Source organism: Cervus canadensis, chromosome 11 (assembly GCF_019320065.1).
Source record: "Cervus canadensis isolate Bull #8, Minnesota chromosome 11, ASM1932006v1, whole genome shotgun sequence".
Classification (NCBI taxonomy): Eukaryota; Metazoa; Chordata; class Mammalia; order Artiodactyla; family Cervidae; genus Cervus; species Cervus canadensis.
The window spans coordinates 44,594,604-44,613,298 of NC_057396.1; the positions used below are offsets into that span (position 1 = coordinate 44,594,604).

At 37.1% G+C, this 18,695-nt stretch overlaps 1 protein-coding gene and 2 pseudogenes across 1 annotated transcript; all 3 read left to right on the top strand.

Moving 5' to 3' along the window:
• Positions 1-1,344: 1,344 nt before the first annotated feature.
• Positions 1,345-2,484, top strand: LOC122449285 (annotated as a pseudogene).
• Positions 2,485-9,957: 7,473 nt separating this feature from the next.
• On the top strand, positions 9,958-10,914 carry LOC122450215 (olfactory receptor 52A5-like). The gene has a single exon (XM_043482441.1). It carries the CDS (start codon positions 9,958-9,960, stop codon positions 10,912-10,914), a length of 957 nt encoding a protein of 318 aa, XP_043338376.1.
• A 5,005-nt stretch (positions 10,915-15,919) lies between these two features.
• LOC122450477 lies at positions 15,920-18,186 on the top strand (annotated as a pseudogene).
• The last annotated feature ends 509 nt before the right edge of the window (positions 18,187-18,695 follow it).

Sequence of the window (18,695 nt, forward strand, 5' to 3'; positions counted from 1 at the left end):
TGCTTACTTTAAATTTATCGTCTTAAACATTTCTGTAATTCCCCAATTAGCTCTCTGTCTTCCATTTATAGTTCTATATTTTATTTCTTTTAAGGAACATGTCCCTCCAAGCCTTCATTTTCTATAAATTTCTTATGCCTGAGCCCACAAAAATGACCCATGTTCCAGATTATCTATTTCTTATTAAGAATTAATGAGCCTAAATTAATCAAGTCTCATGGTAATGATAGCTCTGGAAAGTTTAAATGCAAGAACAAAGTCTCTATTCTGATTAATTTATCCCATTTACTGATGTTCCTTGGCTTCCCGCTTGGCTGGGACATCAAGAATCTGCCTCCAATATGAGAGACCTGGGTTCAATCTCTGGATCGGGAAGATCTGCTGGAGAAGGGAATGGCAAACCACTCTAGTATTCTTGCCTGGAGAATCCCATGGAGAGAGGAGCTTGGTGGGCTACAGTCCATGGGGTACCAAAGAGTCAGACACGACTGAACAACTAGCACACACACACCAGATATTCCTATATCCTTTAGTTATAAAGAATGAGTCCCTCCTTACCTCTGCATTTGTCTGCTCTTCTCTTGTTTCCTGAAGCTCCCTCCACTCTAATTACCTTGTTATGTGTATTACAGAATTTATTTATTTATTTTAGTCACAGAAATTTAAGTATTTCCACTATTAGAAGCATAGCCAAAACTTACCACAGTTTTATTAGAAAAGTAAAAAAAAAAAAGTATCAAGAAGTCTTAACCCAGATTCTCCAAATGTACACAGATTTGAATGACCTTTCCTAAAACTCTTCTTCACATTCTACTGAAAAGACATCTAGTCTGACACAGAGGCAGACAACATAGATCCATCTATAGACAAAAATATTTTGCTTTTCAGTAACAAAATGTTTGTATGTTTCCTCTCTTTCTTACAGAGCATTCTGCACTAATGCAATGGTCGAACTCTTACTAGTCCAAACCAACTGTTTTTGACTGAGAGACAACTGAGAATAACAGAATACTGAAGCAGTGACTGGAATGTGAAATATGGAGAGAATCATCAACCTCAGACTAAAACATAATTGCCAACTAAAATAAACAAGTATACTTTTTTGGTCCACAGTTCTGAAATGAAATAACAGACAAGTCAGCAGTTGATTCCCTTACTCAGGAATTTAGCTGGTCTATGTAACACAGTTGCACATCACATTTTTAGGTCTTGTGGATGCCTTTCCTAAAAAAAAAAAAATGATGTGTCTTTATGGATCTTTCTTCTACCTTCTATATATGAATGAGGTGGATGATATGTTCTGAGCTCTACCAAAATCATACACACTCAGTACGATGACTTTGGATGAAAATAGGAAGTAGAAGAAGGAGTAGCCCTGACAGAGAAAGGTTTTTTGCTTGCATCAGGAGACCCAAGGACACTACGCCCATTTCCAACATCACAGTCTTCATGCCTTCTGTGTTGACACTAATAGGGATGCCAGGCCTAGAGTCTGTGCAGTGTTAGATTGGGATTCCATTCTGTGTCCTGTATCTCATTGCTATGATCAGAAATGCCTTGCTTCTGATCATCATCAAATGAGATCCCAGCCTCCATGAGCCCAAGTACATTTTCCCAGGCATGCTAGGAGTCACAGATATTGTATTTCTTACCAGTATTGTGCCCAAGATATTTGGAATCTTCTGGTTTCATGTACCAGAAATATATTTTGATTTTCTCCTGCTTCAAATGTGGCTCATTCACACATGTCAGGGCATAGAATCAGGCATCTTGCTGGCCATGGCCCTGGACCACTATGTAGTCATCTGTTATCCACTCAGACATGCTGCCATCTTGCCCCTCTTCTAGTCACTCAAATAGCAGCTGCAGTAACACTCAGGACTGCCGTTCTTGTCACCCATCCCTAGTACTGATAAAGTCCCAGTTTCAGGTTTTTTTTTTTTCCAGTTTCAGTTTTATTATACAGCGGTCATCTCCCACTCCTACTGTGAGCATATGGCCATCGTGAAACTGGCTGCAGAAAACATCTGGGGCAACAACATCTATAGTATGTTTGTGGCTTTCAACATTGCAGTGTTTGATCTCACATTCAATACATTGTCCTATGTACAGATATTTATGACAGTTTTTCGAGTTCCCCAAAAGGAGGCCAGGTTGAAAGCATTCAATACTTCTGTCGCTCACATCTGTGTCTTTCTCCAGTTCTACCTCCTTGGTTTCTCATTCTTTGCACATAGATTTGGTTCTCACACCCCACCTTACATTCACATCCTCTTTCCTAGCACTTATCTGTTGGTCCCTCCATTTTTCAATCCACTTGTCTATGGTGCAAAGACCAAGCAGATCTGTATCCATATGGTAAAAATGTTGTTTATAAACTTTACCATAAATAATACTTTCAGGCTTTTCCTTTGTGCAATAGTAACAATCTTTCAAAACAAAACAACAAAAATCCATGTTATTTGTGATTCCAGAATTTTCTAATTGTTATTTTTTACTGTTGTTATTTTTAATTTGCCAGCATATAAGCTGGTTTCCAGATTCTATTTGCCCATGACAATTATCTGTCAGAAGGACTGTGGGCTCTACTTGGTTATTGAGAATAAAAAACATAAAACAATACAATAGTGAGTGTGTGTCTTTTCCTTTTCTTGCAGGAATTATGATGTAATGAGAAATTCAGGATGGGGTTTGTAAGTGAAAATAATGTTATATTACTCAAATGGATTGTTACCTATTTATGCTTATATTGTGAAAAATTATTTAACCTTTAAAACAAATGATTTGTGTACATGTGTTAGACTTCAACATAAAGCAATAAAGTAGTAAGAGAATAAATCCTTAGAAATGAAAACAAAACAAAAGATCAAAGAAAGCCTGAGGAATTCCTGTAGGTCAAAGAAGTTTAAAGAGATGAATATTAAATGCACTATGTTGATCCTGAATTGGATTTTGGACAGTTAGACTATTTGTCTGCAGAAGGAAATGGCAACCTACTCCAGTATTTGTGCCTGGAAAATTCCATGGACAAAGGTGCCTTGTGGGCTATAGTCCATGGGGTCACAAAAGGACTGAGCAACAAATACTTCACTTTCCCTCTCTCAATCTTATGAAAAATAAAATGGTTTCTTTCTCATCTTCCATTTGCTTGGGTTTTTTGTTGCTTAGTCACTAAATCCTGTCTAACTCTTTGTGACACCATGGACTGTAGCCCATCAAGCTCCTCTGTCCATGAGATTTCCCAGGCAAGGATACTGGAGTAGGTTGCCATTTCCTTCTCCAAACGAATCCTGACCCAGGAGCTGAATGTGTGTTTCCTGTGTGTCTCCTGCCTTGTAAGAGGATTCTTTACTGCTGAGTCACTAGGAAAGCACCTGGCATTTTCATATAAACATTGTTGTATTTTCAAGATAAAGTACAAACTTTGTTGATTCCATATCTTATTCCTAATATTACATATGCAAACGTGTATTTATTGTTTCCCCCTGCCTGACTGCTTTCCTGCTTTTAGATTCTAGTTAGGCATTTCCTTTAAGGAATTTAGCCATTTTCCTTTTTTTTTTCTACACCTCCTAGTAGTACTCATGCTGTGTATAATGCAGATCACATGTCTAATTTATTTGTATATTCATGACCTACACATACACAAGACATTTTAATTATGAATAAATACATAATGAATGGAGCATTCAGAAAATAAATGCATAAAAATTCTACCAAATTTTCATAATAAGCATTTATTCTCAGAACAGTAATAATGACAATAACATACATGATTTCCTAATGAGGGAATTTACAGGAAGAGGTGTTCCAAAGTCAAAAAACTTAATTATTTTCACAGCTATAAAATGATATTTCCTGCTTTTTAGTTATTTTTAATTTATTTTTAGAACGGTTTAAGGTGTTTACAAAAAAGTTGCATGGAATGTCAAATTCCAATATAAACTTTCTCCCCAGAATTAATATTTAACAACTATATTTGAGCTTAGCTGCCATCTTGATCATTAAATCACATCACCACGTTTATTTTATTATTTGAAATTTAAAAGCATATATCTAATAATTTTTTTAGTATGGTGTCTGTATACTATAATGAATCATTTTTTTAAATTTATTGAGATATAATTTACATACCATGTAGCACAATCTTCTAAGAGTATACAACTCTGGTTTTTGATATGTCCAAAAAATTGGACATTCATCACTATTATCAAATTCCTGAACATTTTCATCATCCCAATAAAGATATTCCATCCCCCTTTAGCAGCCACTCCCCATTCTCCTGCCCCCATTTCATGGCACACATTAATTGACTTTCTGTGTGCGTGATTTCACTTCTCTGGACATCTCATGTAAGTGAAATGAAATGATATTTGACCTTTTATGACTGGCTGCTTTCCCTTACACTCATGTTCTCAAGGTTCATTTGGATTGTGGCATAAATAAGAGTTTCATTTATCTTCATATTTGAATGATATTCTAATGAATGAGATACCTGAGTCTACTCTTGCACCAAGGAAAGAGATCTCTCTCCAAATAAGCTTTTCTATGATCTCTCTCTGTCTGCCTGGTAATGACATCCATTTTCACTCAGAAAATTCCACAAGGGCTGTCCAGGCTTGTTTTATTTTTCACATTTCACTTAAACTTATTTCCTTTTATTTGATGATGTGCACGGATTTTGGGTTTTATTTCTCCGGTGCAAATACTTAGCTGTGGCTGACTTCAATCTGCTGATGTGAATCACTGTGTGCCCAGGTGTGAAGACTTGCACATACCCTGATCCAGGCTGAGCTGGCCTATCTGTAAATCTTCCTTCAATCCTACACCATTGTTTTTTCTAAGATGATGATGATTTTATGCAGTTTAATAAGAGGATGTGGTCAGTGAGTCTCTTAATTCAAAAGGAATGGAGCTTCTAAATAGGGCCTGACCCAATGACATAGGGCAAAACCAGTGTGATTTTTAATTAAGGCCTTTAGGTAATCCAGGGTTGATAACTTCTCTCTTGTACTTTTCAGAAAATTGAAATTTCCTTCCTCCTTTTGATGCTAAAGTTTAAAATCCCTATTGTGAGTCATAAACCTTGATTAAACCAAGTAAGTATAATACCTGACATAAATAACAATTTCAGGTTGGGAAATTGATATCAATTTTAGAAGGACACTAAGATTTTTGAAAATGTATGCTATTTTTTTCATGACCACTCTGAACATAACTGGGACAATTTGGAGAGAGATGGTTTAGAATCAGGAAGGATTTGTGTCACCAGATTTTGCCCAGAAGAAGATCAGAAACTGACTGGTAACTGAGGCTCTGAGGTAAACATTCCCAGTAAGCCCCAACCATGTGCCTAAATAAGAAATACTGGTACCCCAACTAGAATTAAATTACAAAAATACATATTTTCACTTCTCTGCCAGCATGTCCATGCTGATCAATCTGAATATCTCAAGATGTTACTGTCTACCTTTATTATTTCATTATTTTTGTAAATACACATCATTGATTTTTTTTGTGTGGTCTTGGGGCACTGTCTTCTCTTAGGAATTTTTAAAAGGAGGCTCATTTTGTTTCCCAGTCCCAAAGTGAAACCAGAGTTTGAGAAATTTTTTTAGATGAAAAACCATTAGAGAATAAATCTTGTATGTTCTGAACAACAGTGTGCCTTTTTCATTCTTGTCTCCAGTGAACCTGAAAACTCATCAGGGATTGGTGAAAACAAATCTCCCAGGCGCATGCTACAGTATAAAACATTCATCCTTCACTATCTGAAATGTCAGATCATTTTCTGCTTTATGGTTTCGACCTGTATCACCACAGATGATTCCTGGTAAGTCTTTGGGTTTGAAATTCTGCACTAAGTGTGGGAAACTGGAGGCTTGGTTTCATTATATATATATATATATATATATATACATACACACACACACACATACACACAACTTGATCATATAATTCCAGGATAAAAAAAAATATAATCTTACAGTCATGAAGTGATCAAATGCTACAAAGTTGTGTCTTATTCTTTTCACAACATTTCAGAATCAATTAAACCATGCTTGGTGACAATCTGTAAAGTGAGGTTGACAAAATCAAGGACCTTAGAGAATAATATCCATTCTGATAGATGAATGGAAAGCTTATTTGTTAAGAGATCAGGAAATTATGCATGTTTAGACTAGAAAAGATGCAGGAAGAAAAGATACCCTTCAAGTAATTCAGTAGAAATCCTTTTTCTGATAAAATGCTCTTTTAATATCTCAAGTGATTTGTGAGAAAAAGGTAAAATTCCATTTATTAAAAACTGGCCTTTATTGACAGATCAATACATCTTATGTTTCCTTCCAAATATTTAGATGGATTATGTCATACAATACTCACAATCACACTGTAATATATTTCTATCCACGAATATGTCTTTAGTAATAAAGAAATTGAGACCATGTAAAGTTTTATAACTGTCTGTGTCAGATTTAAACTCTGTTGACTGACTTCAGATCCTGTGCAATTCACTGCCATGACTCATTGCTAATCTGCATCATTGGATTGCAGATTTGGGAATTTAATAAGGAATTTAGAAGCAGCCCATTTAAGGATGCTGTCTAGAAGATCTGTTTGACGTTCAGAGCTGACCTGAAATGTGGCAAGCTATCTGAGAAAACAAAGACAGTCCTCTGTCACTGGAGGACTTGGGATAGAGCTCAGTGGGTGAATGTCAGAGAGCTCATTGAGGAAAAATTCCCGAGATTGTAGGGAGTGTGGATTTTGAGCCCTGAATTCCTTACATCTTTTAGATCTTGAAACTCAGCTTGAATCAAAATTGGACCTGTATGTAACACTAGTAATTCAAGTTTTATGCTATAAAGATGACTGAAGTATATTTACCCTGGCTGATGAATTTCAGTGTTTAAGATATCTTTCCTCTCTTTCTAAATAAACACATCTATACACATAAAGTTCCATTCAGCTTGTCCTTTGTCATTCATTGCTATAATTCTCAACCCAAGAACACTCTTAGCCTCATCCCTTCCAATTTCTGTTACATAAAGACAATGAGTCCAACAGATTTTGCATTCTTGTTATTCTTTTGCTAGACCACATCTCCTCATAATATAATGTATGGACTATCACAAATATCTTTCTGACTTAGTCTCCCATCCAAGTCTCATAACACTCAGCTGCCATGTCTTTCCAGCCATTCATCGAGCTGCTAGAAGGTGAATTTTTTACCTTCCAAAAGAAGATGATCTTAAATCCTAAAATGTTGAATCATTTGATTTAAAACATTAACTTCACTTTTTGTATTCTTTGATTTTTATTATCCATCATTTCTGCTTATGAAATATATTATATAAGAAACATGTTTATTTATATACAGCCCTGCCATAGCTCACCATCTTCTGTGGTTTGTGTACAAACTATTTTCTCTTTGAATGAATGCCCCCACATCTCTTTTATCTGATTATGATTCCACTGAAAAATGATTCCACTTCCTAGGCAATTTATTCTCCCAATTTGATTAAAGGCACATAACCGTTAAATCTTAATCATTAAAGACTGTCGGTTTTTTTTTTTTTTCTGCCCTGTAAGAAAATAGGAGAAGGAAATTGTAACCCACTCCAGTACTCTTGCCTGGAAAGTCCCATGGACGGAGAAGCCTGGTAGGCTGCAGTTCATGGCGTCGCTAAGAGTCGGACACGACTGAGCGACTTCACTTTCACTTTTCACTGTCATGCGTTGGAGAAGGAAATGGCAACCCACTCCAGTGTTCTTGCCTGGAGAATTCCAGGGACGGCGGAGCCTGGTGGGCTGCGGTCTATGGGGTCGTACAGAGTTGGACACGACTGAAGCGACTTAGCAGCAGCAGCAGCAGTAAGAAAACAGCAAGGAAGACTTGCTATAGAATATTATTAGGACTCGTGAAGTTAGTGTCAATGAAAAAACTAATCTAAGAAATAGAAAGGGCTGTGGCATAGTAAAAAGCAAAGACATTACTTTGCTGACAAAGATCCATATAGTCAAAGCTATAGTTTTTCCAGTAGTCACATATGTATGTGAGAGTTGGACTATAAAGAAGACTGAGAGCTGAAGAACTGATGCTTTTGAACTGTGGTGTTGAAGACACTTTCGAGTCCCTTGGACTGCAAGGAGATCAAACCAGTCCATCCTATGGAAATCAATCCTGAATATTCATTGGAAAGACTGATGCTGAAGCTGAAGTTCCAATACTTTGGCCACCTGATATGAAGAACTGACCCATTGGAAAATATGCTGATGCTGGGAAAGATTGAAGGCAGAACGGGATGACAGAGGATGAGATGATAGGATGGCATCACTTACTCAATGGACATGAGTTTGAACAAACTCCAGGAGACAGAGAAGGACAGGGAAGCCTGGAGTACTGAAGTCCATGGGGTTGCAAAGAGTCAGATATGGAATTCCATGGACTGTATGGTCCATGGGGTCATAAAGAGTCAGACACGACTGAGCAACTTTCATTAGCAGGCAAGAAAAACCCTGAAGACTTCGGAAAATGATAAGACAAAGCCACTCATAGGAGCCCCTGGAAGCATACAGAGTTATGGGTGAAGTAATCACTGAAGGGCAGAGACTAAGAGATGAATCTGCTCCAATGAAAACCAGCTGTATAAAAGAAAAAAGTTTACCTGTATAGAAATTGTAGTTTTAGTGTCTATAAGATGCCCAAGGCTTTAAGTAAAGGAAACATTAAATTTCATAGAGAGTTGTATGTTACTGCAAATAGTTAAGAAAAACTAAATATTCAGGCTTAATGTTTATTAATAATGAAAGGGAAGCATAGGAGATATAGGATGGTACTTGAAATTGAATGATACAAGTGATGTGCACACAACAGGGCATAGTGAGAAAAGATCTAAAAGGGAGATCTTCAAGCTAAGGATAAAGGGTAACTTGAAGGATGATGGAGAGGACAAGAACATGAGATTTTCCTTCGAGCTAAGGATAAAGGGTGAAGTGAAAGTGAAGTCGCTCAGTTGTGTCTGACTCGTTGTGACCCCATGAACTGGGGCCTACCAGGCTTCTCCGTCCATGGGATTTTCCAGGCAAGGATATTGGAGTGGGTTGCCATTTCCTTCTCTGGGAGACCTTCGCCACCCAGGGATTGAACCCTGGTCTCCCGCATTGTAGGCAGACGCTTTACCGTCTGAGCCACCAGGGAAGTCCATCATGATTGAAGATAGCACTACATCAAGTGCTGTCTAAGGATAAAGGGTAACACCCATTGATTTAAAAGTAATGGATTTATCTTATCAGAGTTTAAGAAATGGAAGGTAAAGATGTAGAGCTTGTCTTTGGGAAAATCCTGAAAATTTGAAAAACTAGATTTTAAAGCTGTCCGAGAGTCTATTGCAGAGGGATCCAATCATGAAGAGACCAACCTAGACAAAAAAAAAAAAAGGTGTTTCAAAATGAAAAATATTTTCATTAAACTTGTTTTCTGATTATAATCAAGCCGAATGATTTACCACTGGTATAGATCCTTCATGTCTAATCTAGATACAGTTTAGTTCTTAAAATTCTTTACTCTGAATTAAATGAATTGTTTCCTTCAATTTTAATTGGCGGGTCATAAAGACAGCACTGAGGGTGATTAGCAACACAAGCTAAAGGGAATTTGTTTGTTCCAATAGTCAAGGACTAGAAAGAAGTTTTCCAGTCCACTTAATTTTTCTCATTGAAAATGATAAAGGCATGCAGAAACATAGAATCTGATAATTGATCATTGAAAGACATTGGGAAAAGAGATGGAAAATTAGAGAGGAGCCATTGGGACAGATAAAATGGTATCTTCCTAATCAAACTAAAGTATATTTTACTTAAATAATTTATCCTTATTTTTAATTTCTGAGACTTAACAGGGGATAGGAGATGAAACAGCAATTATCCCTACTTGATTCTACTGACCAAATCGCCATGCTCAGACCCAATGGCTCAGTCTTCATGCCCTCTGTATTCACACTCATCGGGATTCCTGGCCTGGAGTCAGTGCAGTGCTGGATTGGGATTCCATTCTGTGTCATGTATCTTATGGCAATAATTGGGAATACTCTAATTTTAGTGATAATCAAATGTGAAAACAGCCTCCATAGTCCTATGTACATTTTTCTCGCTATGTTGGGTGCCACAGACATTGCACTCAGCACTTGTATTCTCCCCAAAATGTTAGGCATCTTCTGGTTTCATTTGATAGAGATTTCTTTTGAAGCCTGTCTTCTACAAATGTGGCTTCTTCACTCATTCCAGGGAATTGAATCAGGTGTCCTACTGGCGATGGCCCTAGATCGCTATGTGGCCATCTGTCATCCCTTGAGACACGCCAGCATCTTCTCCCAAAAACTCTTGACTCACATTGGGGTTGGGGTGACACTCAGGGCTGCCGCACTTGGAGCACCGTGCCTGGTACTAATCAAATATCGCCTCAAAGTCTACCGAACCACGGTCGTCTCCCACTCCTACTGTGAGCACATGGCCATTGTGAAGCTGGCTATTGAAGATGTACGGATCAACAAGATCTATGGTCTATTTGTTGCCTTCACTATCTTAGGATTTGACATAATCTTTATCACCTTGTCCTACATTCGGATCTTTATTACTGTCTTTCAGCTGCCCCAGAAGGAGGCAAGATTCAAAGCCTTTAACACATGTATCGCTCATATTTGTGTCTTCCTGCAGTTCTACCTCCTTGGCTTCTTCTCTTTCTTCACACATAGATTTGGTTCTCACATACCACCATATGTTCATATCCTTTTATCTAACCTTTACCTGTTAGTTCCACCTTTTCTCAACCCAATCGTCTATGGAGTGAAGACCAAACAAATCCGTGACCATGTGCTAACAATATTTGTATGCTCCAAACATCTTAATCATTAGTGGATCTTTCTAAAGAAAATTTAGGTTAGTTCAAAGAAGCAACATCAATATGCTAAAAGCTAGGTCTTTTACACATTTCTACATCTGAAAAAATATTTTAAATCTCAGATATTCATAATGGAAGGAGACAGTTAATGAATCATCCAATACTTAAGAACTTTGGTTTACTACTTGAAGAAAATTTTATATTGTGATTTCCAATTATTTCCATTATTGTTTTTGCCCCGTCCCTTACAACCTAGAGCTTTCTCTTGAGTAACACTAAGACCTGCACAGATAAGTAAATTGTAGAAAGCAGCAGTTGATCCCAGATAACTTCTAAGGATCATGTCAAACAGTCGTATCTTCAAACTGTTAATCCAACTCTTAGCTGTAATTCTGGCCATGAGTCATTTTTTGATATCTCCTTGTGAATCTATATTTTGAAAATTTAATCACATCTATTTTTGTCTACTTTTTTCTGAAATACTGATATAAAAATAATGTAAAATCAATAATACCAATAACACAATATATCATGTAAACTAAATTCTGTAAACATGGAATTAGTGGTATAAGAAAGATAGCACAAAAGAGATTTATAAAAATAAATTACGTCTATTCACAGAGAAAATTTTTTTAGGAAACAAAATTATCATAGGACTTAAATGGAGCACATCCTTCAAAAGGCATTTTAATATATTAACCCAAATTTGAGTTTTACCCAAATTTGAAGGTTTAAGTTGTAGAATTAAAAATATAGACAAATAAATTCCAATGTTTAAAAAACATCTACCGCAAGTATGTAGAGGACAGTAAGTTTATCTTATTTACACTTGTATGAACAAGGACAATACCTGAGACTTCTTAAAACTTCAATGAAAATGGCATTGTACAATGAACAATTTAAACATTTCCCTATTTTTTATCAATTGTATTCAAGATCAATTAATCTGAAGGCTTTAAGATAACATGTAATGTTATCTTACAGAAAATCAGCATTATAGAGAGTTTAATCCAATATTATCAATGTAAACAAAGATGATGCCTTGAATGAATGAATATATCATCTTAAACTATGAGCTAAAATCAAACCTGTCACGGGAGAAACTGACTTCCAAAAATATATTTCAGGTCTTTCTTTACTCTTTGCTATTCCTCTGCCCATGCACCTTCATGTTCTCCCAGGATGCTGCACTGGTAGAGATCAAGTTTAAATTGTCTTCAGTCAAGACTTTAACACTGAGGACTCAGAAGAGTTTTTAAGAAGAACCAAGTAGACAGGGAGGGATATCTTGTCTCTAATTTTGGACAGATGCACAGTTCAAGAAAGAAATAAACCAAGGAATCCTTTTACTACAATAAAGCAAATGGAGCACGCTATTAAAGATATGGAGGTAGAAGAAATTGTGGAAGGACATCTTGTTGAATAATGGAGAAATAAATTTTTTTTTTCTCAGAAATAAATTTGACCAATAAAATATTTGTCTTTAAAAAGCTCTGTAAATATGAATTATGAAACAAAACATGAAAAAAATACAGTGAGAGAAGGAATGCAAAACTTGTTAATGGATAATCAGACATATGTAAAAGATACATGACTAAATAAAAACTAAATCAAACTATATACTGTCTACTAGAGAGTCAATGGATTTAAGAATTATGAATACCTAGAAGCTGAAAGTAAATGCACAGAGGAAATTTCATGACAGTGGTAAACAAAAGGCAGGAGTGGGGCTGCTTTTATCAGACAAAATAAGCTTTTAGCTAAAATAGTCAGCAGGAGTTCTCTGTCCATCCAGTGGATAGGACTTGGCGCTTTCACTGCCTTTGGCCAGGGATTTCGTCCCAGGGATTAGTTTCCGACTAAGCACTTCCCAGGTGGCTCAGTGGTAAAGAATCTCCAGCCAATGCAGGAGACACGGGAGATGTGGGTTTGATCTCTGGGTTGGGAAGATCCCCACAGGAGGAAATGGCAACCCGGCTCCAGTATTCTTGCTTGGAAAATTCCAAGGACAGAGGAGCCTGCAGTCTAAAGTCCATGGGGTTAGTCTATAGTCCACAGACTATATTCCACGGGGTAGCAAAGAGTCAGACAAGACTGAGCAACTAAGCATGCATGCAGAGAATTAAGATCTTGTAAGCTGCACAGCGTGGCAAAAAAAAAAAAAAAAAGTCACTTAAAAGCAAAGACATCATGTAATATTAAAATGGAGAATTCACTATGAAAATACATTATAAATACTAGAAACCCCAAATATGTGAAGCAAGCATTGATATAACTAAAGGGAGATATACACAGCCACACAAAAATAGTAGGAGAGTTCAATATGCCACTTTCAGTAGTGAATGGAACATAAAATTCATATCAGAATTGCCTCATTAAAAGAAAGGGTCACATAGAAGGAATTCTATTTAAATAGAATTTATTAGCATAGAACATGTTTGCATTTAAATAGACTTTATACTTATTTGTCAATGAGAGCAACAGAAGAGAAATTCAGCCTATGGTGCTCTGGGAGGGACAGGGTGAGGAGGGAGGTGGGAGGGGGGTTCAGGACAGTGGCACACATGTATATACCCATGGCTGATTCATGTTGATGTATGGCAAAAACCACCATATTGTAAAGTAATTAGCCTCCAATTAAAATAAATGAATTAATTAAAAAATTAGCCTATTAAAAATAAATCTCTGTACTTTGTGTGTGGTGTAGGGGTGGAGAATGGTAAGGAATTATCTGCAAGTTGTAGCAATGCTTTCAGGGATATTAGGTGCAGATAATCCAAGGAGACGTGATTAAAACCCCTGTGTCATTAGCTAGTGGGTAGTAAATGCCTCGTTTTCTGTTTATAACTCCTCCTTCTTCACAATTCCATTAGAAAACATTAAAATCAGTACCTAGCAGCTTTTTGTTTCAATTCAAGCTGAATAAATTGATGCTATACCCCAGAATAACACAGATCTTGTTGTGAGTTTTACTGGAGAATAAACGCAAAAGCATTATCTCAGACAGACCTACAAAAGATGAGGGATGTCAGTATTGCAGATAAAGGAGAAAAGCATAAGAGGTTATCTCAGAGATGGGCACCCATGGCAGATGGCCCAGCACCACATAATTAAAGTTCCTGATGTAGACTCTGTGCAGTTACAAAGGTGCAGGTAAAAGGAAGAGGTATTTCAGGACACATTATGCAAAGGAATCAGACAAGCTGAGGAGTTCCAAGCCATGGGTGATATGATATGAAGATGACAGTACTCTTCATGCATCTAGTTAGAGCAGAACCAACTCCCAACAGTTGGAAAGTAAGTCTCACTACTTCCAAATTTATCCTCATAGTTTTTCATTGCCAGTTTATTCAATAATAATCACCCCATCCCATCATCCTTATATTCACTATATATATATACATACTTCCCACCTGCTATTCCTCTCTCTGTTCTTGTCAGATCATGTTCAAACCCTACATTAAAATTACCTCTTCATTCTTTCACTTGAATTTCAACCGCACGAACCACAATTGCTTCCTGCATTACTGCCTGATTCATTGCCTATTAACTGTAGGATTAGCTTCTCATGATATATTGACATAAAACAACTTTATTGGAGAGTCTATGAAAGAAAGAAATAGACTAATTTTATTTTCTCAGAATTATAGACAATTCTCCAATGTATAGTTTTGAGGATTATTTGATTGAAATTATATAACGCTTAACAAGTAATGCTTTTGATCAGAAAGAAAAAAAAAACATTAATACGATTCATGATCCAGGTTTTCATAAAAATTAGTTCTCAGTGAATTGAGAAATGATAAAAAATTCCTCAATTTCTCGGTAGTCTCTGCTCAATTATCTCTAATGTCCCAATGTCAACCCACAGTCTTCTATTTCTATTCTATGTTTAACTCCTTTTAAGGAACAAATCCTTGCAAAATTTCTTATGTGTGGGTTCACAAGAATGATGCAAGTATTTCAGATTATTTATTTCATTAAGAAGTGATGAGCCTAAATTATCCAGATCTTATAGTATCGGTAACTTTGAACAGTTTAAACCCACAAAACAAGGCTCTATTCCAGGCAAGTTACACATTTACACATGTTCCTATATCTTTGAGTCGTTAAGAATGAGTCTTCTTACTGCTGTACATGACTCTTGATGCTTCTCTTGCTTCCTTGGAGATTGCTCCCTCTAGGTATCCATAATATACATCACAGTTATTAAAGAATTTTTTAATCTAATGTAAGGGCAAAAACATTAAGGATTTAAGCTATTAGAATTATAGGCAAAAGTATAGGTTTACTAGAAATGTAAACTGTAGCAATGAACTTTAGCCCAAATTCACTAAATCTTTATGGATTTCAATGACCTTTTCTTAAACTCTTCCTTCACATTCTCCTGAAGAATATTTTGTCTTACCTAGGGACAGATAATATAGTTTGATAGATTGATGGAGAGATATATATATAAAATCTTAAGCTTTGGGTCACAATTACTTCTTTCTATTCTCTTTCATAGGAAATATTTCACTCTCACATATTGGTCAGAGTCTGAGGATTTGCTGGTCCAAACCAACTCTTCCTGATTTAGAGACAACAGACAAAAAACAGTAGGAAAGCAATTAAGTAGAATGTGGAGAAGTTCATCAAACTTTGATTAAAATAAAATTTTCAAGAAAAATTGATGTCTATTTTTTGGTCCAAAGTTATGAAATTAAAACAGTCAAGTCAGCAGTTTATTTCCCACCCTAGTTATTTTGCTGGTTTTAAAGTATTGCATAGCAGCTTTTACTGTGGTACAAGAACTGTGGATTTCTACTTATGGGATATCTTTCTTAAAAACTGTGATGGATATCTTTGGGTCTTTCTTTCATACTTTAGATATGCAAATGAGATGGATGATATGATCTTGGATTTCCATAAAATCAGAAAGACTCAAGATGTTGACTTAGGGTGAAAAGTAAAGGTAGAAAAGGAAGTAGTAGCTTTAACTGAGAAACATTTGTTTGCAGCAGAAGACCCAAGGAGATTATGTCCATTCCCAGCACCACAGTCTTCATGCCTTCTGTGTTGGCCCTAAAAGGGATCCCAGGCCTAGAGTCTGTGCAGTGTCAGATTGGGATTCCATTCTGTGTCATGAATCTCATTCCTATGATTAGAAATTTCCTGCTGTTTATCATTATCAAATCAGAACACAGTTTCCACGAGGCCATGTACATTTTCCTAGGCATGCTAGGAGTCACTAATATTGCCCTTCAGACCAGCATTGTGCTCAAGATGCTTGGAATTTTCTGGTTTCATGTAGCAGATTTATTTTGATTCCTGATTGCCTCAAAAGTGGCTTATTCACACATTACAGTGAATAGAGGTGGGCATCTGCTTGCCGTGGCCCTGGACCACTAAGTCGCCATCCACTGAGACACAGTGCCATCTTCACCCACCATTTAGTTACCCAAAACCAAGGCTGTGGTACCACTCAGGGCCACCATTCCTGTGTCTGCCTGTGCTCTAAGCCGCTTCAGTTGTGTCCATCTCTGAGACGCTGTGGACTGGAGCCTGCTAGGCTCCTCTGTCCATGGGATGCTCCAGGCAAGAATACTGAAGTGGGTTGCCATTTCCTCCTCCAGGGGATCTTGCCAACCCAGGGATTGAACCCGCTTCTCTTACATCTCCTGCATGGGCAGGCAGGTTCTTTACCACTAGTGTCACCTGGAAAGACTCTGGTACCTAATACTGATAAAGTTCTAGTTATAATTTTATCATCCAAGAGTCATATCCCACTCCTAATGTGAGCATACAGCCATTGTGAAACTGATTGCAGGAAATGTCTGGGTCAACAGAATCTATGGTTTGTTTGTGGCTTTCACTGTTGCAAGAGAGTTTCAGGAAAACATCTATTTCTGATTTATTGACCATGCCAAAGCCTTTGACTGTGTGGATCACAATAAACTGTGGAAAAGTCTGAGATAGGAATACCAGACCACCTGACCTGCCTCTTGAGAAACCTGCATGCAGGTCAGGAAGCAATAGTTAGAACTGGACATGGAACAACAGACTGGTTCCAAATAGGGAAAGGAGTATGTCAAGGCTGTATATTGTCACCCTGCTTATTTAACTTATATGCAGAGTACATCATGAGAAACGGTGGGCTGGAGGAAGCACAAGCTGGAATCAAGATTGCAGGGAGAAATATCAATAACCTCAGATATGCAGATGAAACCACCCTTATGGCAGAAAGTGAAGAAACTAAAAAGCCTCTTGATGAAAGTGAAAGAGGAGAGTGAAAAAGTTGGCTTAAAGCTCAACATTCAGAAAACGAAGATCATGGCATCTGGTCCCATCACTTCATGGCAAATATATGGGGAAATAGTGGATACAGTGCTAACTTTATTTTTATGGGCTCCAAAATCACTGCAGATGGTGATTACAGCCATGAAATTAAAAGACGCTTACTCCTTGAAAGGAAAGTTATGACCAACATAGACAGCATATTAAAAAACAGAGACATTACTTTACCAACAAAGGTCCGTCTAGTCAAGGCTCTGGTTTTTCCAGTGGTCATGTATGGATGTGAGAGTTGGACTATAAAGAAAGCTGAGCACTGAAGAACTGATGCTTTTGAACTGTGGTGTTGGAGAAGACTCTTGAGAGTCCCCTGGACTGCAAGGAGATCCAACCAGTCCATCCTGAAAGAAATCAGTCGTGGGTGTTCGTTGGAAGGACTGATGTTGAAGCTGAAACTCCAATATTTTGGCCACATGATGTGAAGAGCTGACTCCTTGGAAAAGACCCTGATGTTGGGAAAGATTGAAGGCAGAAGCAGGAGGCGACAGAGGATGAGATGGTTGGATGGCATCACCAACTCAATGGACATGAGTTTCAGTAAACTCTGGGAGTTGGTGACGGACAGGGAGGCCTGGCGTGCTGTGGATCTTGGGGTCCAAAGAGTCGGACATAACTGACCAACTGGACTGAACTTCACTGTTGCAGGGTTTGGCCTCACATTCATTACATTGTCCTATGTATAGTTATTTATCACGGCTTTTTCTTTTGATCCAGAAGGAGGCAAGGTTGAAAGCATTCAATACTTGTATCACTCATATTGGTGTCTTCCTCCAACTCTACCTCCCTGCCTTCTTCTCCTTCTTTGACATAGGTTTGGTTCTCACATCTCACCTTACATCCACAGCCTCATTTCTAGCATTTACTTGGTGTTCCCTCCATTTCTCAATCTACTTGTCTATGGTGCAAAGACTAAGCATATACTTATGCATATGGTAAAAATATTCTCTTCGTAAAATTTGCTATGAATAATGCATCGTGCGTTTTTCTTTGTGCATAGTAACAAAATTTCAAAACAAAATAAAACTACAAAAATCCATGTTTTTTAAATTCTTTAGTTTTCTATTTAAGTTTTATTTTTGTTGTTTTTAATTTGCGGTCAAAAACCAGTTTTCATAATCTGGCATGACAGCTATGTGATGTAGATTCGGGTACTGTATCAGGGTAAAGAAATTAAGAAACATAAAAGAGTAAACTAGTGAACATAGGTTCTTTCCTTTTCTTTCAGAAATGGTGATGTAATGACCAATTCAGGAAGGAGCTTCTTGGTGCAAATAATGTTATAAACCTCAGTTGTGTTGTTACACATTGTCTCTTTTGCAAAAAATCCCTTAAGCTGTACAAAGTATCATTTCTGTACTTATATTAGACTTTAATATAAAGTTTAAAATATTAAGTAAGTGGATCCTCAAAAATGAAACAAAACAAAGGACAAAGGCAAAAAGTCTGAGGAGTTGGTATAGGT

What these genes read in the sequence shown, in the direction of transcription:
- LOC122450215 (XM_043482441.1), top strand. Translation starts at nt 9,958, where the DNA reads ATGCTCAGACCCAATGGCTCAGTCTTCATGCCCTCTGTATTCACACTC.